At 37.2% G+C, this 23,450-nt stretch overlaps 1 protein-coding gene across 6 annotated transcripts in view; it reads left to right on the top strand.

Moving 5' to 3' along the window:
- The first annotated feature begins 368 nt into the window (after positions 1 to 368).
- Positions 369 to 23,450, top strand: part of SPG11 (SPG11 vesicle trafficking associated, spatacsin) — a 40,384-nt gene continuing 17,302 nt past the window's right edge. For 5 of the 6 annotated variants that reach the window (XR_005932367.1, XR_003923408.2, XM_030014480.2 and 2 more), the window contains exons 1-27: positions 369 to 657; positions 1,701 to 1,885; positions 2,694 to 2,921; positions 3,714 to 3,912; positions 4,482 to 4,619; positions 5,296 to 5,759; positions 6,025 to 6,170; positions 7,223 to 7,355; positions 7,728 to 7,883; positions 9,192 to 9,370; positions 9,540 to 9,716; positions 10,190 to 10,261; positions 10,694 to 10,821; positions 11,497 to 11,675; positions 12,153 to 12,360; positions 12,887 to 13,090; positions 14,033 to 14,139; positions 14,937 to 15,082; positions 15,956 to 16,117; positions 16,881 to 16,947; positions 17,398 to 17,563; positions 18,719 to 18,924; positions 19,236 to 19,344; positions 19,859 to 20,018; positions 21,232 to 21,489; positions 21,713 to 21,913; positions 22,231 to 22,338. Coding sequence is in view for 4 of the 6 variants with exons in the window: in XM_030014480.2 (XP_029870340.1) it covers positions 446 to 657; positions 1,701 to 1,885; positions 2,694 to 2,921; positions 3,714 to 3,912; positions 4,482 to 4,619; positions 5,296 to 5,759; positions 6,025 to 6,170; positions 7,223 to 7,355; positions 7,728 to 7,883; positions 9,192 to 9,370; positions 9,540 to 9,716; positions 10,190 to 10,261; positions 10,694 to 10,821; positions 11,497 to 11,675; positions 12,153 to 12,360; positions 12,887 to 13,090; positions 14,033 to 14,139; positions 14,937 to 15,082; positions 15,956 to 16,117; positions 16,881 to 16,947; positions 17,398 to 17,563; positions 18,719 to 18,924; positions 19,236 to 19,344; positions 19,859 to 20,018; positions 21,232 to 21,489; positions 21,713 to 21,913; positions 22,231 to 22,338 (4,698 nt within the window). In the remaining 2 variants the exon portion in view is untranslated. Of the gene's footprint in view, positions 658 to 1,700; positions 1,886 to 2,693; positions 2,922 to 3,713; positions 3,913 to 4,481; positions 4,620 to 5,295; positions 5,760 to 6,024; positions 6,171 to 7,222; positions 7,356 to 7,727; positions 7,884 to 9,191; positions 9,371 to 9,539; positions 9,717 to 10,189; positions 10,262 to 10,693; positions 10,822 to 11,496; positions 11,676 to 12,152; positions 12,361 to 12,886; positions 13,091 to 14,032; positions 14,140 to 14,936; positions 15,083 to 15,955; positions 16,118 to 16,880; positions 16,948 to 17,397; positions 17,564 to 18,718; positions 18,925 to 19,235; positions 19,345 to 19,858; positions 20,019 to 21,231; positions 21,490 to 21,712; positions 21,914 to 22,230; positions 22,339 to 23,450 lie in introns of those variants that run through there. The other variant, XM_041123440.1, reaches the window with a different exon arrangement.

Here is a 23,450-nt window from a genome sequence, read left to right on the forward strand (position 1 = left end):
GTCATGATTTGCTTTCCAAGCTAGAGCGGCAAGATATAACAGAATGAGGCGCGGGCTGGATGATGGGAATTAGGGGTAGGTTTGCTGCAGGTCTCGAGCTTCCTCAGAGGGCACAGCTGAGCGCAGAACCGTGTCCCCGGGTGCCGTGATGAACATAAAGGCCCCCGGAGGCAATTGCCTACCTTGGTCCCACCGCCCGCAGGGAGCGAAGGTGGTGGCAGCCCGGTCCCCGCCCGCCGCCGCTCACGGAGACTACAGCTCCCAGCGTGCATTGCCCTCACAGCCTCCCGGTCCTGGCCGCGGTGCCTGCTGGGCGTTGTAGTCACGCCACGGCATTGGTCGGCCCTGTCAGCTGACCGGAAGGAAGGACTGCCCCGTCCAAGATGGCGGCAGGTCGAGTTGCGGGTGGCCGTTAGGCCGGGGGTGGCGGCCCTCCCTGAGGAGGATGGAGGGGGCGAAGCGGGACCTGCGCGTACTGCTGGCGTCCCTCTCGGGGGAGGCGCAGGGTTCCCTGCGGGACGCAGCCTGGGTCCGGCTGAGCAGGGGCCAGGACGCTCTGGGCAGCCTCCTGGTCCCTGGTGGGATCTATCTGGAGTCTCTGGTGCCAAGTGGAGGCGGCCGGGCCCGGGGCAGCGTCCTCCCGGGAGCCTGGGCTGAGTAAGTGGCAGGGGCCGAGCAGGGGAAGGGGAGGCCGGGAGGGGTCCCCCGGCGTCGCTCTGCTTTGGGGAGAGGCGCGGGGTGGACCCCAGGGGCTGAGGGTGCTCCCTGAAAGGGAGCAATCCTGCCCAGGCAAGGGCAGGCCCTGAAAGCTGCAGGAGACTGAGGGGGACTTTCAAACCTTGCCTTGAAATGGGATGCTCTCCACTTAAAATACCATTGCTGGAGGGGACGTTGGTTTATACCTGCTTATTTGCTTAGTTGTGGATGTATTCATTACAGTAGATCAAAAAACAAGAAGAGAATTAATCTGTTTTTGTCGAGTTGCTGGCTTAAAATTTCATAGTGCCCTGACTGCTTGACTTCTTGTCTGCTGGTCAGAGGCAAGCTCTTGTGCGTGACATTCAGCGATCACAAGATGTTTTTAATCTGCTGTAGTAGCTTTTAAAGCTGAGTCAAAACCACAGTCACATTGCAATTCTGAACATCTGCAGTGTCAAGCAATACCAACATCGTTATGGTGCTCTGGTCTCGTGTTTCACTCTGCACCATCCTAAGTGGCCTCCTAGCTGTTTTGTGTCCGTCGGCTCCCCTCTCCATAGGAGAGCAGGTGTGGAGACAGACACCTGAAGAGTTTCTCAGCCCGAGCAACGGGGAGGCAAAATGTATGGAAATGGGCAATATGCTCTGCTTCTCCCTAGCTGGCAGTGCTGGTGTTACTCCTCCTAGAAGTCCTGAAGCAGGGCATCACTCATGTGGCATATGTCATGGATGACTAAAGGAAAGAAACACACAAGGATAGAAAAACCCTGTATTCTTGAGAGGAAGAGAAGCAGGGATTCCTCAAGCACTGTCTTGTGTTGCAGTCTCTGCTAGGGATGAAATATGTTCTTCTATTGGGGAGGGACGAGGAGGCGGCAGAATCTTTATTGCCAGAGGTTAAAGTTATACTGCCCATCAGTAGTACGCTTCCAGAGCTGCTCAGCATATGAAATGCGGAAAGAGAATAAGGTCAGTAAACATACTGAATGTTGTATCTTCAGCTTCATGTGGGAGAATACAGAAGACGATGATCTGCAAGCAGGCAAGACAAAAATACTGGCTCTAAGTAAAAGTCATGAACTGTTTGTTTATGAATTCACTACCGAAGATGGAAAATACAACCCGATTTCCCTGCACAGTTGTAAGGAAGATACACTTAAAAAGCTTCTTGAAGTTAAAAACATTAGTGAGTAAATTTCAATGTGTATTCCGTATTTGAAGTTATTATAGGTCTAATTCTGCTTCAGCTGGTGAAACAAATTGAGGCAGTAGGACTGAACACTAGAGAAGTGTCAAATCCTTTCACACTGATTTAAAGTGATCAGTAGCAGTATTAATGAACTTAAAAAATTATAGAGACATTCCTGTATTCAAAGATGACATTGTTAGAGGGAATTAAAGTGTTGTAGGGTAAGGTATTTGGGTGATACAAAGTTAAAAATAAACTTTAATAAAACATACTCATACAACCCTGCTATCTCAAATTTTCCCTTTAATATTGGAACTGTTGGGAAGAAAACAGATGGGGCTTCTTACTAATTCTGCAAGGACTAGTTATGCCTTTAACCTTATGTTCTATGCTTAGCAAACGTAGTGTACAGTTAGAATGCACAGTCTTTGTGGGACCTAGAGCTTTGATGTTTTACATGTTCTTAAACAGTCTCCCTTGCTAAAGTATTGTTATTTCCAAAGATTGTAGTGTTTATTTCCAGTGCTGACTGAAATATTATTTTTGTAATGATTTTTTGTGTTTTTCATAGTATTTGCCACTTAAAAAGCCTGCACTGTTTTAGGAAACTGTTCTAAAAATAGTGATTCTGACATAGAAAGTGAGATTTAAAACAAAACAAGCCCCCCCCCCCCCCCCCCCCCAATCCCAACTTTTGTTAAGATGGCAGCAGAGGCAATGAATTTGAGCTGTAATTTTCTTGAGATATTTTCACAAATCAAAAGTACCAGATTTTTATAATCCTAAAATATCTTTAAATTTACAGGTCTGTCTGCAGTTTTCTCTTTGAGGATACTGTCTTTTGAAAACAACAAATGCATACTTCTGCTCAATAATTTTATTGTTGTGCATCTTACCTTTCCTGGAAAAGACTCACCCATAGAGACATGTGACTGCTTTACCCTTGATTTGCCTCTGCAAGTTTTGGAAAGAATAACAGATACACACTTCTGCAGGGGGATCTTGTTTCTGTTAGATAGTTCTGGCTGGATTTGTATCCTTTGCAGTAGAGACTAGCTCTCAGTGTAAATGATCTGGAAGAACAAAGTAATTTTTCTTTTCTGTCAGGGTTAAGCAGAAATTTCTTGAAAGAAATTCGTGTCTGTTTTGAAGATGCTTTCAATAAAGGGGTTGTGTAGCAAAGTGCTAGTTAATGTAGTAAAAAATGCCATAGTCATGTATCAAATGTAGTTTCTCAACATGCCACTGGGAATCTCTTTCACACTAGAGTAATGGCTTTCAGTGTTTTTGATATAGGGATCTGTGTATAACAGGCTTAAGTCTACTGTCACTAGCCTTTCTTTTCTTAATTAGATCCTTTAGAAATTATCTACAGATATGTGGGGAATCACAGCTTGGAAACCAGATAGCTGTATTTTGTGTTCTAAAGAACAGGAGCTCAAACCTGCCAGACTGTTCCACAAGGTGCTCAACTTTAACCTATTCTTTGTCAATTTTTTCTGACACATATGTAAAAAAGTGCAATAAAGTCAGGTTACTTTTTCCTCCTAATTATATAACTGCCAATATATATTTGTCTCAGTTCACTTCTAAGTATAAGTTAACTCTTTTGAGATGGCACAAGTTGCGTATTTGTACAGCATCTAGCACAATTCACTTCTGATCCTAGCTGAGCTTAGAATGCTCTTGTAAAACAAACAGTTCTAAATGTTTTGTTGTGCAGAGATTGGCTTGGACCACAAAGTTAAGAGAAATTCCCCTTCTATGTAATTTTTTGTTTGTTGGACAATCTGAGGCCTGGTGTTTTCTTTGATGCTGTTTAAAGACGTATTTGACTCTTTTGATGGTGCAAAACTAGCAAACATCAACGTAGCACTCTGCAAGGGAGACGTGCAGGATGAGGACAGGAGTCCAACCATCACATCGCCACTCACTGCGGTGAAAGTGTCGCATGATCTCAGTGTTGCTGTGATCATCAGTTCTTCCAACTATGCCGTCTCAGTGGATCTAAACATGTACTTCAGGTACGTTTGCAGCAGAATTCCTAAATGAAAGGTTTGAGTACAACTAACTTTAAAAAGTGCCTAATCTTGGTCCTATAATAGCTGAGATGCTGTCAGCTTTTTGTTTTGAGTTCTGGCTCTGTGATAGGGTGGAAGTTTCATATATGTTTAAACGTTGCCCATTATTATTTGCTCCAATTTATGCTTTGTCACTTTAAGAAATAGAAAAACTTTGTACTGGAGTTTGTATTTTTTCTAGGAAGATTAGGATATGTGCTGTCAATTAGTGCCAGTGGTGGTTGGTAGCACATTTTAGAAATACTGTAGGGTATGGGATTGTTAAACTATTCTGATACAGCTTTACTGATTTTGCTTGATAAATTAGGACTAGGTTATAATTTAGAGGTGTTGTCTACCTCAAAGGAAATAGCATCGTGTTTTGATGGCTTACCTGGATATGTTTTTGTGAATGCTGTTAATCTGAGAGAAAACTGCTTCGCTGATAGCTCCTGGAGGAGTTAAACATGAAGGAAAAAAAAAAATCTTAAATCATCTGAAGGAGGTGAAATTTAGTATATATTTCTTTACAGACAGTTCCCAGGGCATTTGCTCTGTAAGAGAGATGCTGAAAATCTTCCAGTGAAGCCTCCTGAAGGACTTGATGAGGATGACCTTGCTAGTTCTGACTATAGCATGGAGCTTTTGTCATTGCCTTTCCGCACAGACAGGTACATAATGAAAATACTTTCTAAAACAGGCTGGATTTTACCTCCTTTAGATCATTGATTAAATAAACTGATGCATTTTTTTTAATTGTAGTTGCGGCAAGTAAAATCAGCTCATTTTGCTTTAGATGTTTTAAATGTTAGGACGATGTTAGGAAATGGGCCAAGACAACTTTACGTATGTCACTGAACAGCTTCCGATTAGTAATTACTGTTTAGGGTGTTACCTTTAATTTGAACCAGTATTGAGAGATTTTTGTATTCCAAGTACTTTACAATTTGTTGTGTGTTTAGTGCAGATGAGTGCATGTGGACTTCAATATATTTTGTGTTCATGTAAAACATGTTAACCGTGTTGTGACAATTAGTATTAGCGGTATTAGTACTAATAAAGTATGTTAATTATAACTTGATGTAAATAATAAATACTCAGTTCTGGAATTAAATGCTCAGCTTCATGGATGTTGTCAGCTAATGCAGCTGTGATCATTCACATTGGCTGCAAACAGTATTTAAATAGAAATAAACAGGACCTGTTCAGGTTAAAATGCAATATGCTGGATGGAATCTGTAAGCTTAAAATGCATATTATTTAACTGAGGAAACTTCGGAAATTTATTTATCTGCATTGTTCTTAGAGTAATACCTGGTACTATAGGTAACTTCTTTCTTCTCCCAGGTCCTGGAAGGCACACTTATCCTCCCTATGTGACAGAGTAAGGAGAAGAAGACCAGGTTCTCCAGATTTGGTGAATGACTTGAATTTACCTTGGTATCAGTTTTTTACCCATCTTGAAAATCATGATCCTGAAATCTATGAAAATTCTGAGAAGATGGTGGCTTTTATTCCGCGGGCTGTTACGTGGGCCCCTTCCAAACCATTACAAAGCGGTGGTACAAACCTCAGCGATGCAGGACAGCAATGGAAACAAATCCCCATAGAAGCACCACAAGAAGTGGTGAAACTGGAGTGTAAATTGGTAACTGGAGTTAAAGCCCTGTTTGTAGTATTAACAAATCACAAAGGTTTGACTCTTGCTCTCTGGGATTTTGAGTCGCAAGATGTGACGTATTACCACTTTGACAAAAATAGTGTTTATGTGGATTGCAGTGAAGACATGCCAATATGTCTACTTCTGACAGGTGAGGGGTTTTTTTTGTATAATTGTTCAGATGTAGGCTTCTGATAAAAGCTTTGTTTATTTATTTATTTATTTATTTGGTAGTGTTCTTCCTTGTCTGCCTGGCTGCTGTTGGCTAATTTCTAATGTGTTCTTGCTGAGATGAAATCCAAATGGAGCCACTGCAGCTTTGTGTCATTATTTTGGAAGACAGGCAGTAGATACAAATGTTGCTGTGTCGCAACTTACTTATATATTTTTAATTATGGTTTGATTCTTTTATTTAGAGTGTGGTCTCTCCTTAGTTCTGTTTGGTTTAACTCAAGAAGAGTTTTTGAATAGATTGATGATCTACGGCAGTGCTGGAGTCGTAGATTCTGTTTGTCATCTCAATGGATGGGAACGATGTTCAATTCCAATACATGCGCTAGAGGTAAAGAAATCTGTTTCATGTCTTAAAGATAACAAAAACACTTCTTTAAAGTAATGAATGCAGTTTAACAATGTTAATGGTGATTTTTAGACACAAAGTATGCCTCAGTAACCTAGGGGCAAAAAGTAGTGGTTTAGTTACTAAATAAAACCCCCAAGTAGTAACCCAAAAGAAGAAACACAGCAACAAAGTTAACGCACATTAAAAAAAAAAAAAATTTAAACTAAGCAGTGCTCAGAAATCCCTCTTAATTGGACCCAAAGCATTTTTGCCAATTTCTGCAGCAGATTTTGTCCTCTTGCAAAATGTCAAATATTAAAATAAATCCTTGGAACTAGATTTTTGTTTTTATCATACCACTCTTGTGAAGCCACGAGGAGAACTTAAAGCTACCAAATGTTGCTTGGTATCCCTTAACAGTAGCTGATAAAATATTTTTAATGTACCAGACCACAGAACAAATCTCCTTGTGTCTCTGCAGTTTTCCAGTGCTCTAGTTCTACTTTTAGATGACAGAGATCCTTGTTTAAAAAATATATTGTTCCATAAGTCTGGGATTCTGCAACAGTCTGTCCACACCATCATTCAGTATACTGTCAGTCTGTGTTTTCAGTTGTGTTTGGAGGGAGGGAGCTTAGATGAAGACATTTGGTAGGGTTCTTTTGGGGTTTTTTGGAGGGTGTGATGGAAAGTGAATTGATAGGGGGGAGGGTCACAGAAATTTTCAGTTGCTGTAAGCTTATTCCAAGTCCTGATTCTCACAGTACTTATTTTATATCCCAAATCAAACTCTATAATAAATTGCTGAATTAACATTTTGCCTCTGAAGATACAGGGCAAGGTTTCTGCAAAGCCTATTAAAGGAGCATGGCAGGTACTGAACAGGTCACCTTGTTAATTCAGTCTACAGGTGTTGCATGCATAGTTTAAATGTCTTCTTTTTTTCTGCATGTATACTTTGTCACTGAGTATGAAGTAAAAATACTAGCAGTAAGTGTACAATATATATTTTTAGAATACATGCATATTTGTTCTGCTGCATGTTTGTCTAGGCAGGTTTGGAAAATCGTCAACTAGACACGGTAGACTTATTTTTAAAAAGCAAAGAAAGTCTTTTCAATCTGTCTGCATCCTGCTCTGGACCTGAACAGTCTACTGATAGTGCATCCCAGTTTTACCTGAAAAGTAAGTAAAATACTTTCAGCTATGCGGAGGTTTAAATTTAATTGCCTTTCTATTTATGGCTCTGTGTTTGTAAAAACAGATTGACTTGCCTGTGCTCTTTTATGTTTGGATGATGCTGTATTGCAACTCCTCTGCTTCTGGAAAATAGGAGAGAAATGGTGCATAATGCGTTGGGTTTTTTTGTTGTGTTCTGATACTGGCATACGTATTATAAGCACTTTGATGTGAAGGCAAAGCATGTTCCATATATTGTTTGACGCGTTTTAGGAGATTTTTGTAGCGTGCCTCTGACTTTTAACTTAGATTTTAAATTTATGTGATCAGTCATATGGTAGAATGCAGATGTTTTAACTTTTTATGTAAATATTGCAGATTTGGAAGAGCTGAGGCCAGCTTTAAACTTGCTTTGCTCAGCTATCAAAGAAAACGATATGGAGCCTCACAGTAAACACTTTTCTGAGCAGCTGCTAAACCTTACGTTAACTTTCCTTAGCAAGCAACTTGAAGAAATTTTTGTGCACACAGAGGGTAAGATTACTCATTTTGAATCATATGTAGTAATGTAATGTGTCATTGTTTAGGTAAGGAAGAAAAACTAATTTTTTTTAATTAAAAGCCTAAATGTGCCTAGAATTAACAACAAAAAAAAGTGCTAGTTAAGTGAATGAAAGATTTTCTTTAAGGGGAAACGAGAAATTAATCTGAATACAATATCTGTGTTAGCCCAAACAACTATATGATCAGACAGGATCCTGTCAACAGGTTCATTTTGGGATGCGTAAGAATGGCAGAATGGGACTTTCAGGCTATTGCTGGATACTTGATGGTAGCGCAGTTAAATGGCTTGAGTTTAGCCCTCAGCTGCTTGTTCTTTTCTCAATGCTACCACTTGAAATATTCTGGCACAAATATTTATGTGGCTGCGGAATGGAATAGACTAGTTTAAGAAACTGATACAGCTGAAAAAATAGCCTACCAGGTTATTTTTTATCTGGAGCACTTCCCAGTCTGATTTACTGTGTGGCAACACAGTCACACATCCCATTATAACCCAAGGGGTGGCACAGAAGCAAGAAGCAGTGTCTGATGGGGTTGTAGACTGGATGTGGGAGTGCATCTCTCCTTACACTGGCACAGTTGCTGAAATGTTGCTCTTTGAACTACAGCCCCAAAGGTACAAGAATAGAGTAACAGCTGGTATACTAGTGAAGTATTAAAATGACAGAATTCCAGGGGACAATTTTGCTTTGCTAGAGAAAACTATGGAGAGTGGTGTGACATGTCCCAGCGTACAGTGTGCTGTCCTGCTGCTTGTCTGAATTGCTGTCTCAGTGATGCTTTTTAGTCTGTGGACCAACAGGCTATACATGTTAAAGCAGAACCGATTTCCTTTGATAGTAAAAGGTGCAGACCATTAACTGTTATTCTTAATAATTTTTTTCTACATGATTTTTAGTAGTTTTTGTTTCTTACTACATGAATGTTATGTTTAAAAGTACCTGCGTTTTAAGTGGGACTTACCTGACTAATAATTGGTTGGATTAATAAAAAATCTCAGTTCTCATTTACTTGTCCCTGAAGCGGAAAACACATCAATGAGGACAGGGGGACCTCTCTGGAGCACTGGTAGGATTGTGGCTGTATCCTGACAGTACGCTGATGGTGGTGGACAGTATCAGTACCTGTACAGGTCAAATTGCAATACAGAGCTGATGTGCTCTTTCCTCTGAGGTGTGTTCTGTTTATTAGTCAGGAGAATGCATTCAACATTGATAAGCATTAAAAATGCTGTATTGTTCATTTCTGTTTAACTGGTATCTTGGATGCTCTTTACAGAACCTGATGAATACCTGCAGAAGGGTGCAGATATTTTAACTGATTACATTATTAAACTTAGAAAATTTCTGAGAAAATATCCTCGACCACACATAAATATGGTACACACAGGAAGTGATCTTGATGAAGACCTACCTGCATTAGAAGAAAGCCACATGTGGGAAAAACTGACACCAGAGGTAAAAATGAGTAATCCATTTTTTACTATTCTTACTAAATATATTTAAGGAAATTATTAATATGGAAATGTCTTTAAACTATTGGGGGAAAAAATCAGTATAGGGTTTATAACTATAGTAACACTGAAGATTAATAAGTTTGTTCCTTTTTTTTTTTTTTCCCTTTTAGGAAGTCATTGCTGAGGCCATCTTAAGCAACAAAATGCCAGAAGCCCAGATCTTCTTCCGAATGCATCAGCATCCTGCTCAAAGTCTTCAAGAATTTATTCAGACAGGTTTGAATCTGGTCTATGACCGTCTTCTGAAGGACAACGCCAGAGAGGCCTCAGAACTTTTAAGAAATATGGTGAGAGTTGTTCAGTAAGCATGTTCTTAACACTTCTTTATGACTAACAAAATAAATGAACACTAAGAGTATGGGGAGCATTTAGGTGTCTTATGGATGTATTGATTCTGCCACATACATGTATTACAGTGAAAATTAACTTGTTTTAAAAAACTGCTTTGATCACTAATGCCTTCAGAATGCTGAGGGAGTCTGTTTATAAATGTGTATTGACTGATGTCATGATCAGCAAAGTGTAAAGGTGATTCTGGTAAGTCAGGTGTTAAAGGGTACACATTTTATATCCAGACGTGCTGGAGACATCACACAGATCACTGCGTTATTATGACATCTTTAGTAACTGTTGAAGTGAATATCACAAGCATGTTTGTAAAAGGTTGTGTGCTTTGGAAAGAAAGCAGGTGCATTTATTCTGTCAATGTACCGCTGCATTTGTACAGTTTGCATACAATGAGTATCTTCTTTTTTGTTAGGGCTTTGATGTGAAGGAGGAATTGCGTAAGATATGTTTCTACACAGTTGATAAACATGTACGAGATTTGTTGGTAAGTGTAGAAAAGGCTTTTTTTGTCTAGCTGATGTTCTCAGGTCTGAAGTCTGATGTGTATTTATGCTGAGAGAAAGCATTGTATTGGACACACTTTCAGAGTGGGAACAAACAGGTTTTGTCCCTGCATCCTTGCAATGTAGTTGCTGAGACAAGTCATTGACATGCCTATGCTCTTTTGTATTTGCAGTTAAAGTAAAAATTGGTTAAAAAGTCATTTCTTTGTTCTGGCTCTGATCTAGTTCTTATCTGCTTTCACACAGTATGAAGTCCTGGCCCTCTTGTAATTGAAGTGTATTGACCTAAATGCTTCCAGCATTTTTTCCTACAGTTGGTTAACTCTTTACACTTGCAGGATCATTTACAACTTTAATATATTAAAAGTAGATAAAAATTGTAATTGGAGGTAATACTCTAATTTGAATTAAAGGTGAAAGTTTTACAAGAAGAAAATTATTTTTCTGAAAAAGAGAAGAAAATGATAGACTTTGTGCATCAGGTTGAAAGCTTTTACTCGGAATCCTTCCAAGAAAATAAAGAGATTCAATCTCTTTCCAGGTAATGTGGGTTATCTGTTTTAATTATTAATTAATAACGTTAATAGGATTTAAAATATGCTGGCTTCTACATTCTGTATTATTTACTGCACTAACAAATACAGTCTTCTGTAATTTCATTACTGTAATTCACACTGGTCTTCATTTGCAAAAATAAAGGTCAGTGTGGGAACTGATTACTTTTTTCATTAATGTAACAATTGCTGTCATGTTCTTTCCAGACTAAGTCATGACGTACTATTGTCAGTATAACAGAGGTCTTCTGTTCATGTCATCATCACCATAAATGAAGTATTTTTAATAACAAATTATATTATTAGAATTACTAATCCAATGAAACATGTTCAGATGCAATGTTTACTCTATTTTTTATATATGATATCCATAATATAGCAAATTAAAGTAACCTAGGAAAATCATTTTGCAGTTAAATAATTGTAAAAATGTTACAATACATATCATTTGCTATGTCAGTTTGGGAAAAATGAGGTAATTCTTTGCCCATTGCTCTCATATGCATTCTCAAACTTTTAGCTGAAGTAAGTCCCTCTACCACTTCCAGAACTGTCTTCAAAATGGACTAGCAAAATGTGTTGACCCTTTCTTCATCTTCTATGTGTCAGATTGTTTTTTAAGAGAGTACTAGAAAATGTCCTAATGCAATACTTCATTGCAGTTTCAAGAACTGGAGAAGGGAACAAGACTTTTCCAGACACACAGCTGTTCTAGACTCATTATTGAATTGCGATAGACATCGGGTTCACAATAGGAGAGTCAGAGTGATGTTTAACTGGGCTCAGTGGTGGGATGAGCTTATTCAGGAAATGATTCTTCTCCCCAGAAAACCACGCCAAGGCAAGTATTCTGGTACTAGGGACTTAAAAGAAATTGTGAGTTAAAAGTCTGTCTTTGACATAGTATATTGCAATTGTGTAGGAATGGCACTGATGTAACTGAAGTTGTGGCACCACAGTAGGTCACTTATTTTTTTCAGTGAAAATGGGTAAACAATGTGATTTCATCCTGTTCCGTTCTGGCAGGGATCTGTGTTTTTCCTGTAGAGAGAAATTTGGAACTAGCTGAAAGTGACTTGTCTAACGCATGGCCACTTGTAAATGTCACACTGCTACGTTCTGTAAAGCTTATGATACTGTAGTATTACATTTAGCTTTTCCAACATAAAGTTCTAACAAGCTGTACCAGTATACTTAATCTCAGCATCATATTTGCAACTGTTTATTAAGAAGATGTACATGTATAAAGAAATGTCAGTATTTTCCTAAGTAGTGTTTGTTTGTGCTGGTTTCATCAGTTTGCCTTTTTGAAACACAGAACTCAAGACATGTAATCCTGAGGTTCTTTGGATGCACTTGACAGCCCAGCATGATTGGCTTAATATTTGTTCATGGATTGAGGAATCTGGGCCCAACCAGACTTTGTGTGGACAAGCTAACTGGCCCTCTCTTACTCCAGACATTATTGACCGGAACATGTTATGTAGTAGCTATATGAGAAATGATATATTAAACAAGCTGGCTAGGTATGTGCCCTTAATGCATTATACTAACTTTCTATCTTATGTGAAGCCAAAATCAGATAGTTGTAGAAGTACATGTTAATAAAATCTTTGATATGTATTAATTTTTATATTGTATTTAGTGCCCTTTTTCGAAACAGCACAAATCCATTAATAAATTTAATTTTAGTCTTGTGCTTGCACTTTCCATTATCTGAAAACAGTAAGAAACATGAGAGCAATAGAAATCCTCTTATCAGCCCTTTGATCTTTCATAGGGATTATATTCCTGATGCCCATTTTAATGCAAGGAAGAAAATTCTAAACACATAACAGTTCACTCCTCATGCCTCGTTCTCTGCAGTGAACTGTAGTAACTACAATATTGTCTGAACACTATCAAACGTATTTTGGCATGTTTGCCTCAGTAGTGAAGTCATCCCCTAGAAGGAAAGGTCTGCTTTACAATTGTGAACTGAAAACACCCTTCAGAACTTGTTAAAGAGATAACTGTCTAATCTGTGTGTATGCTTTTTCTCTTTTCTGATAGAAATGGAATTTTTGTCTGTTCTGAGTTGGAAGATTTTGAACTTCTGCTCCAGAGACTGTCTTACCTTGGGGGAGTACTTCAAAATCCTCACCCTGTTCCAAAATACAATGCTGCAAGTGGTTTGGACTTCCATGCTCGTTTTGTCCTTCACTGTTTAGAACATAATTTGCAGTATCTGTTATACACTTACTTAGACTATTACAGGTATGAATGCTTTTTGTCCCTCAAATGTCATGCAGATTTAAATAATGAAATACAGTTTTAATAGTTGGCAGTAACAGTTTTCCTCGACCCTTCCTGTTTGGCGAGAAAGACTACTTGGGTCACAACGGTGTCATACAATGAAAAACTGTGGGGGCAGTGTTTTAGGTTTCATGCTGTATTTTGAAGCTTTATTCAGGTTGTCTTGTCAATATTCATTTGTGTGTCAGTGATCAAAGGAAACAATTATAGTTGTAATTAAGATTGTATTTCTTATAACATTATACTAAATGAGCCAAGACAACTTGTTCTTCAGAAACGCTCTCACTTGAGCATGAGTTCATTCTCAATATGTTCACAAATAGGGAAATTGCTGATTTCCATCTAAATTAGGATTAGTTGGGATTTGAAGGAGAAAGCAATATTAGGTATTGGAACTATATGAATACCTACCACTTAATGAATACTTTGAAATTAAAATTTCTTAGCTGTAACTCCAATCTAACAGTGTAATTATTAAGAAGGTAAAAGTGGAGCAGAAAAAAGCCAACATTTTGGGTTTTTTTTTTTGTTTTGTTTTTTGGTTTTTTTTTTTGTATAATCAATTTTAGTTTGCATAAAATATGTAGACTATGCAGAGTGGTATCTGTGAGTCATGTCCCTTCTTTGGAAAGTGTTTGTGGTTGTCAGGTCTGGAAACTATTTGATTTATAGAAGCAAGCAAGCTGTGCTTAAAGGAGGGAACTGTCAGAGATGCCATATCAGCTAAACCTGTACATCTTGTGGAGAAGGGTGATGTGATTTGACTCTTTCATAAGAATGGATGAAATAAGTCACTGTAACACCAAGTCAGATGCTCTTAATTTTTAATGCAGTGTTATATTGGGACAGAGGATGGTTACAAATACTGTATTTTCACGGTGCTGCTACTCATCTTATTTCCAGTTTAACTCCTTCAAATTGCTCTATTTTGGATAACAAGGAATTGCATGAAGCGCATCCCTGGTTTGAATTCCTTGTGCAGTGTCGAGGGGTTGCCAGTAATCCACGAGGTAGGAGTCTGGCCTCGCTCAAGAGGTGGTCCGATATTTATGCTGCTAGGCGAGTATTTGGCACAGCTGGGTTTAATTCTCTGCTCTGCTGCAAACTTTTTTTTGACCATGGCAGATCATTTACATGTGTATCAGTTCCTCATCTCTAAAATGTGGATTATAATTCCTACTTAAACTGTACATAAAGATTTGGAGGCTGTACATATGTGAGAATTTTTCTGTGTATGATCATCATTACCTCCAATTTTGTTATATTCCCAACAGGTTGAACAGAACGAGAATTCATAAGAAAATGCATATACTATTAAAATTAAAGCTTCCTCTAGTTCTTGTGGTGCATTTTGACTTCTCTGCCCCTTGGATTATGTGTTTGCTTTTTTTTTTGTTACTGTCATTGAAAATCAGTAGAATTTGTGCCCTTAATTCATTTCACTTTTTTAAAAAAGATTTCATCTTTTGTAGAGTCACATGTTAACAAATGATAAAAATAAGCCCAAGTGAAGCTTTTTCAGAAAGTGTGATCAGTATAGGATAAAGAATTGAACCAATGCAATGCTGAACTGTGGGACTCAATCCAAATCAATCTGTGTAGGTAAAACTGGTTTGAAATCAGGGAAAACTTAGTAAAACTTAGAACAGGTTATCTGTATTTATAAGTAAATTTAGAAAAATCACTATTAACAACAAAAAATAGAAAATTCGGCATTTTTCGTAGTCATAGAACAATTTTAGTGCATGATTTAATGATTTAATATTGCTTTTGCATGAAATTAAATCCTACTTTTTTTTCTTTTAAGATCCAAAGGTGATTTTTCAAGCTAGTCTAGCAAATGCTCAGATCTTGATTCCTAGTAATCAAGCCAGTGTGAGTAGCATGCTACTGGAAGGACGTACACTATTAGCACTTGCTACTACAATGTATGCACCTGGAGGTATTGATCAGGTACTGTGTGCAACAAATTATTGATAGGCTTTTGGAGAAGTTCTCACACGATGTTGAAAACTCAACGGAATACGTTAATAAAAATAAATATGCTAATGCCATCATATAATTTCTTCTCATGTGAAAATCTGTTTTCGGTGTTCCATGTTTCAGTGTTACTTGACCAAATGAAGCGAGTAGAGCAGTTTGAGGTTACATGATTTAGAAATAGCAAGGCACAGTGGCTGTGAGTTGGAGTATTTAACTGCTTCATAACAGTTACAGCTGAGAGTGTTTATAGGCACTTGTGTTCCTCAAATAGTTTTAGTTTGGAAAAATATTTTCAATAAACTTTTTAAATGGTGTGCCTGTATTTGTTAGAACAATCATCCCCTTTTGTAGTCATTTGTAGTTTTTAAGTAAATGAAGCAATGGGTAAGTGGACTGCTCTTCTGCTTGGATCTGTACAGGTGTTATTCAGCTTCCATATTTTTATTTTTAAAGGCTGAAAATCTGGACACATGTCAAAACCTTCAGCTTATGGGTTGCATTGTGTTAATCAGTTGTATTGTGCTATAGAGATCAAAAAGCACATTATAAACAATTATACTTTGAGAAGAAAAATGCTTGGTGAACCACATGTTGGAACAGAATTTATTAGTACTGATAGCTTTTTGATACATAGCACAGTAAACTAAAACATCAGGTGCAGTTGAAGATATGTCTAATATAATTTAAAAGGATTTTACAGGAAAAAATTATACTTTTGGTGTTGTCACTGTATGTCAGATTCCCATGAGGGTAGTTTGTTTGGTGCATTCAGAGACTGTTTTATTAGTATCTTAGTGCAGTTTCCTCTTCCTAATGAAATAATTTTCCTTCCTTGCAATGTAGGTTCTTCAGAATGAAGATATGGAAAAACCCCTAAAGAAAGTTGATCCACAGCTCTTAAAAATGGCATTGACTCCTTACCCCAAACTCAAAGCTGCTCTCTTTCCCCCATGTACTTCTCATGGAATTTTGCCACCTGACATCTCTCTTTACCATCTTGTTCAGGTACACAGAATGCTTCTCGGTAGTGCTTTTTGGCAGAACAAAAGTAAACTGAAAGAAGCTTGTTTTCAGCTAAAGCCTGGAGGGTGGGGACCATATGTTGTTTCCTTGGAATCCCTAATTTGGAGCTAAAGTTTATAGCTTCATTATGAACAGTTTTTTAAAATGGTATCTAAATACTGCGAGTCTGGCTTCTCCCTGCTCCCCCAGACATGTAAAGACATCTGCAGTGTTTAACTTCAGCAGTCCTGGAACGTCAGAGAAGTGATATTCTTGTAGTGTTCAGTGGGCAGGTTGTTTAGTATTACAAAAATTCAAATGTTTTTAATTTTCTAAGGGAAATTGAAATTTAGAATTAAACAATAGTGTCTCATGGAATGTCATGACACATTTCTGGGCAAATACCTTTTACTTCAGATCTGTGGTATGAGATAAACTGAAAGTTGGAAGAAACGCTACAAATTATTCATTATTAGGAAAGTATTAACTTTGCTAAGATCACAGTTTAGCAAAATACTTAAGCTTGTTCTTTCCCTATTTCCTTAGACCAAAGTCTAAGCCTTTCCTTGCACTTGTTTGCATTCTGATCCTACAGAGTAGAAAAATATGTACCTTTGAGAGAGAACTGCACAAGATACATCACTGCTTGATAGCAGCACAGGCCATTCCCGATTGTCTGCTATTATAGCTCCCTAAAATGTTCTGTAGTCTCTTCTGATGTGAAAATCTTAAGCTGTCTCAATATATTTTGTTTCTAATCTTTCAGTCATTAGTGCCCTTTGATCCCACTAAATTATTTGGCTGGCAGTCAACAAATACTCTTGCCGTATCAGGTACGTTACTTTTCAAGTTTTATATGGTTTTCTAGCCTGAGCACCTAGGATAAAATACCTACCAGTGGAATGATTTGGCAGATAAACTTATTCAAAAGGCTATTTCTTTTACCAAAAAAATAGTGTAATTTAGTAAAATTATGTTTTGAAATTAAATCCTAGATAGGTTGCCTTTTTCCATTAAGCTTTTCACAGGCAGATTTTTTCCTGAATGTATTATGAGATAGAAAAGCAGTATTTTCTTTTAAAAGCAAGTTGAGGGCCTAAGAAGTGATCTAGAGTTCTGATTTTACAATGAGAATTAAAATTTCAGTGGGGTTTGGACATGCTGAGATTTGAATTAGAACAAGAGGAGAGGTATTTGATTGTCATCTCATGTTTTGTAGCTGAAAGCCATTTCTGTGTTTAATTCAACTGTTCATCAGCTCATAATGATGATATTCTTTCTAGACGCATCAAGTGACTTTCCTCATTTTTCATCCCCTGAACTGGTGAACAAGTATGCTATAATGGAACGACTGGATTTTTTGTACTATTTGCACCATGGACGTCCATCATTTGCTTTTGGTACATTTTTGGTCCAGCAGTTAGTAAAGAGCAAATCCCCCGAACAGTTGTAAGTCTTCTCAAAAATGACAGTCGGATAGTTCTTTTGAAGTTATAATCTAGCACATGGAGTAACATTAATCCTCCCCAACAGCCAACAAGTGGTGTCTATTGCATCACTTGAAGTACTAGGTGTCCTAGGGGTCTATTCAGTCTAGCATCAAGTAGGATAGAAATCAAACATCACCTAAAAGAAGGTGAGCTTTATTTTGAATTACCTAAATAAAATCTGCACAATGAAAGCAAGGAATGAAAAATGTTCCAGTCATATCAAACACGGGTAGGCTTTTCTTCTAGGGACCTGAGCCTCTAGATCACTGTGCAGAAAAAAGATGCCCCTTTTCTTTGACATTTCCTAAGGATGACACTTCTTCAGTTAAATTAATAAGACAAATAATGTACTGGAGATTGAAGGAATTAGTTTTTCTGGCTGAAGCTTCAAAATCATGTGTTCAAAAGGATACAGTCAAATTGCACATCTTGCTTGAATATAGTAAATTTACTACTAAGTATACTCAAAATTAGTAGGAGTTACATCAGAACAAATCACACTGTTTCTAGAATGTCTTGTTTGTGTATTAGTCACTATTTGTTTCTTTTCATCATTTCTATACAAATCAGTTTCTTGTGTAAGCAGCTAAGATTTGGGCAAAAAGGAAACATATGTTAATGTAAACTGAAGTACTTAATAGTTTAAAAGGTGGTCAAGCATGCATCATTTTTTCAGTTACTGCTGTGGAAACATTTCAGATAGCCAATGAACCAGCCACTGTAGAACCCTTTAGGGTACGTTTTCCCTTAACGCAGTCTGCAAATCAGTTTCAGGTTCTTGATGCTGCAGTGCTTGGATTGTAATTTCTGCAATGGGACTTTTTGCACTAAAACTGCTGACAGGTGTTTTTTATTAATTATAATATCAAATGCATTAGCTTTATTTTTTGTTAAAGTTTATTAAATTGTAAACTCTGTGCTTATCATGTGTGAGGCTTTATTCTCAAACCTACACTTTTTTATAAATATGAAACTTTTGGGTTCTACATATCTTTGATGCTAATAAAGTCTGTGAGTTTAGTAAACCTTGTAGGTACTTGTAAACATGGGGAATATTCGTGTTTGAAAATTGGTTAAAAATCGTATGCGTTAACTGGTGTTCTTTTTGTTTCAGGATTCAGCAAGCAGGAAATGAAGCCTATATTTTAGCTCTTTCTTTCTTCAGTGTACCTTCAGTAGGAGCAGCCTGTGTGTGTTTTCTAGAATTACTCGGTCTTGACAGCCTCAAACTCAGGGTCGATATTAAAGTTGCAAACATAATTTTCAGTTACAGAACTAGAAATGAAGATTCTCAGCACAATCAAATAAGAGAATCTTTGGGTAAGGGTGTCTTTTGCTTGTTTTAAAATAGGGTACTATGTATTTATTTGGAAGGGAAGTAGGGATGGATTGAAAGATGGTGCCTAACTTCTCAGGAATGCAGTAAAAGCACCCAGTCCTTTGAAGAGCTAAGAATTTTGCTCTTCTTTTATTCCTGCTTCTTACTAATTTTTGCCAGACTTGGCATAGTTATTGAAACATTTACATTAATATGATTTGTTCTGCTTGTTGATTCTGGTACTTCTGAAAATATTACCCTTACTCTAATCCCAAATAGCATCTCAGAAATAGTAATACGTTCTTTTAAACAGTTGAAAAGTTAACAAAATTGGCTGATGGTGAAAAAGCAGCAGCAGCAGAAGTTCTTATCTCCTTAGAAGAAGCCTTTTGGGATGCAGTTGAGCAACAAGGAATAAAGAAGTGAGTAAAACATGATTTAAAGGATTATGCTGGCAAATTGAGATTGAGCACTGAGTTTTACAATTTGTGTATTCAGATAATATTAAAGAGATCCATGTGTGTTTTATTGCAGTAAACTGAATGTAATTGAATTCAGAATATAGTCTTGGTATTTCAGATAATAGAGGTAATAGATGTATATTGCCAAGAATAAGGAAATGCAGTCAGCATATGAGACTCACTGTTGCACAGAGTTCTTGCAGCACACTTAGAAGTGAAGATTGTTGACTTCTTTTCACAGCCTACATTGTCAAGATAGGACAATGTACCTGCCTTGGTGGGTGGGAACATCCACAGGGTGTAGTATGGAAGCTTCCCCAGTGGAATGTGACCTTACCTGTAGTGAAGTCAGTGGAAGTGCTGGTGTTGCCATTTGCAGGCAATGGATCGCAGGCCACATGATGAGTTTACACATTGTTAACATCTGGTATAAATACCAGTTTATTACAGCTGAAGCTCTTTAAATTCCATGCAGGACATCTAGTGACTCGAGAAGGCAGTGGTCTTTGGTAATGCAGTTCTGTAAACTCCATAATATCAGACTGAGTACATCTTACTTAAAGGAATGTGCCAAATCCAATGACTGGCTGCAGTTCATCATCCAAACCCAGCTGTATAGCTACCAGCCAGATGAGGTAAGCTATCTGTGTATGATTTTAAAGAAGATAGAGTTTATCACAAATGTTCTTTGTCTGTGATGTTCAAAAAAAAAAAAGGGGGGGGGGGGGAATAGATTCTTTTAACAAGAGACTGTCACATTGTGGAGACAACATAAAATTGAAGCCTCATCGCTTTCCAGGGAGTTAGAAGTCTCAGGATGCTCAATATCCTCTGGTTATGATAGACCTGCTCTTACAGCCAGATTTCCCAACTTTTCTGCTTTTCTCTGCCTCTTGGCATGTGAAAAGCTAACACGTGACAAAGGAAGTTGACTCCAGAGGGAGTTGACTGTTCAGCAGATATATTATGCCTCTAAAAGCACTAAAGCTAACTATTAAAGGAGAAGATTAGGAAAAAAATTCCGTGTTTGAAAAATCTTATGTGATGTTATTAATCAGTAGTGGAGAAAACAATTTTCAGAGAGGAGTGATTTGAGTGTCTCTTTGAACTGAATTGGATACAAAAGTAATTGCTAAGAAGAGTCTTAATTTTAATTTTAAATTTAGTTAAAATTATGACATACTCATACTGTTTGTAAGTTTAATTTGGTTTTTAAAATCATTTAGTTACTGTTTTTTTTATTGGAGAGTTACCATATGTTCAATGTAAGTTTTAATAAAGTCACTCATCTTTCCTTTCAAAACTTACATTGATTTTTGTGTAAAGATACTTAAGCTTTTGAGAATCTAAATCTTTCATTTTTTGTTTTAAATGTAATTTAAAAATTAAGAAAATATTACCAATATGGAAAAATTAAAAGCAATTTGGGAAAAGTAATGTGAGGAAGCTAACTGGAGAATTCCAGGTAAGATGATACTTAGAAAGCCTAGGATTTTAGCTTGGATTTCTTCATTGCTGTCTTGAAAAGAAAAATATGTAATTACACAACAGCAACTAACTAGATACTTTTCACGATATGCTGGTAGTAATATGAGAGATGTGCCAAAAATGAGTGTCTCCAAGAGGCATTTCAGCTTCACATAAAAGGATGAGCTTCAATATTTTATTAGAATAATTCAGACCTACAGAACATTTTTTCCTCTCTAGGTTGCCAAAAAATGTTCTAAAAAATAAAATTTAGAGAATGTTTTATTTGTCTTTTCTGTGTATTTAATGGTTCAGTCCTTCTTCCCCCTTGTTCTCTTTGGATCTCACTCTGTATAAATGCTTTGGGTTCTCTTTTCCTAGGTCATTTCTATCCTTCAAGATTTCACTCCCATTTTACAAGATCACTTGATGCTGGCATTGGAGAAGTTACCATTTTTGTGTCCTGATGCAGAGAGTCCTGAAAAGAGTGCTGCCAGTGTGTTCAAGAGCAAATATGCAGATAGTCTCTTTCAAATCCTTTTTCAATGTCAGGGCAACTCAAACCCTTCATGTTACCTTTTGACTGAAGGATTGAGAGAGCACGCTCCCATTCTGAGTGTTTTAGCAGCATGTTTCCAAGTGAGTATTGATGAAGTTATTTGTCTTTTTGAGGAATAAATAATAAAAAAGTGATGGTTGTGCATAATTATGTTAATGGTAGATATGTAGGTTGCATTCATTGAGTTTTTTTCTCAGTTTTTGTAGTAATTGTGAATAGTATGACACATTTCCCCAAGTGATGTATAATAAGGTGATGTTTGTCTCTGGTGGTTATAAAACAATAATTTTTGTCATTTTACAGGATGCGAACATTATTCATTGTCTCTGTGTTTGGATAATTACTACTGTGGATGATACTACCAGAGCTGAAGCAACAAGCCATATTCAAAGCTCAGCAGAAAATCACGAATGGGATCTTCATGACCTATCAGTTATTTGGAAAGTCTTTTTAAGAAAGCAAAAAAGTAAAACACTTCTGAATGGCTTCCAGCTCTTTTTAAAGGTAAGGTAATGTCTTTTTAGTGGTATACTTGAGTGTATCTCAAGTCATCTTGGAGAGGAGATGTCCTATAGGTTCCCCCTCTGTCTTGCTCTTTGTGGCCTAGATAACCTGGGTGTAATCCACTGAAAATCCCAGTCAAGTAAGAAAATTTTTTAATGGAAATTCTTCCAATTATTACAAATTTGCAGATTATATATCAACCTTGCATGCAATTTTAATAAAGTAGAACTTTATTGTTCTGGTACTGAGGAAGGAAAATTCTACATTTATTGAGGTACTTCTAGGAAAGAATTATAACCTATTTTTGTGTCTTAAAGGATTCCCCTTTACTGTATATACTGGAGATGTATGAACTATGTACGAACTGTAAAAAATACAATGAAGCTAAAACCAAACTGGACAAGTTTCAGGAAAGTCTCACAAAAGTAAGCAAATTCATTTTCTCTAAATGTCATTGCCTAGGTCTTCCCTTATTAGAATGTGATAGGCATCTCATGTCATATATGAAAATAATGAAAAAGGGTATGCTTAGAATGATCTAGGAGCTGATTTATGAAGCAGTAGGTTTCAGCAGATTCTTTTTATTGCTGGCACTTGATGGAAAAATGTTTTTGACAATTCAAAACCTGCAGTGCATTTTTCTAAATCATTTTGTTTTAAGTTGATATGGGCAGATTGAAATACAATGTCATCCTCCTCGTGTGAGCAGTTTACAGTTTGAAATACAATGTCATCCTCCTTGTGTGAGCAGTTTACAGTTTGAAGGTTGGCATTGACTCAGGTAGGACCACTGTTGGTAAACTGAATTATTTGTGGTGAGTAAGTGTGGGATATTCTCTATTCTGTATTGACCAGGGCAAGTCAATAGTGAGCTGATAAACCAGTGACTTACAGGGAATATCTATTTAAGACAGACAATTTTTTTGAATATGTTTCAGAGTTTCTGAGAAAGTCTGTGATATTGCTTTAGTTTTGGTAGTTGCGTAGACTTTTCTTTGACAATGACTTAGTCAACTGAATTACACACTTTGATTAAAACACTGATTTAGCAGTTGGTTTTAAGAGGACCAAAGTGTTTTCATGCAGCATTCCTAGTTTGTCACATACAGACTTTTTCACAAATTATTTCAGTTCTTTCCTTTCTATCACAATTTTCTAGTTCCCTGAATATCTCGGGAATTAACATTCCATGTCATGGAATAACTAGATCAGTTTCCTTTCCCTGTGCGCCACTCAGTGCATATGCTTCTAAAGTATACAGCAGTATGACAAGAGCCATTAATCTAGCAATTTATTTTATCTATCCATTTCTGATCCTTCTTGCATCTTTTACCTCTTCCATGATTATCAGGAGTAATTGGTGGTCACCCTGCCATAAAATTTACTACTTCCAGATCAAAGTCAAATATACATCAGTAATGGATCAGTGCCCCCTTGCAAATGACAGTTCATTGTTTCTTAAAGAAGGAGGTAGATCTGGTACACCTTCCATTTCCAGTGCGATTCCCACCAAAATGCAGAATATATTTGTAAAAAA

This window comes from Aquila chrysaetos, chromosome 5 (assembly GCF_900496995.4).
Source record: "Aquila chrysaetos chrysaetos chromosome 5, bAquChr1.4, whole genome shotgun sequence".
In the NCBI taxonomy this organism is placed as follows: domain Eukaryota; kingdom Metazoa; phylum Chordata; class Aves; order Accipitriformes; family Accipitridae; genus Aquila; species Aquila chrysaetos.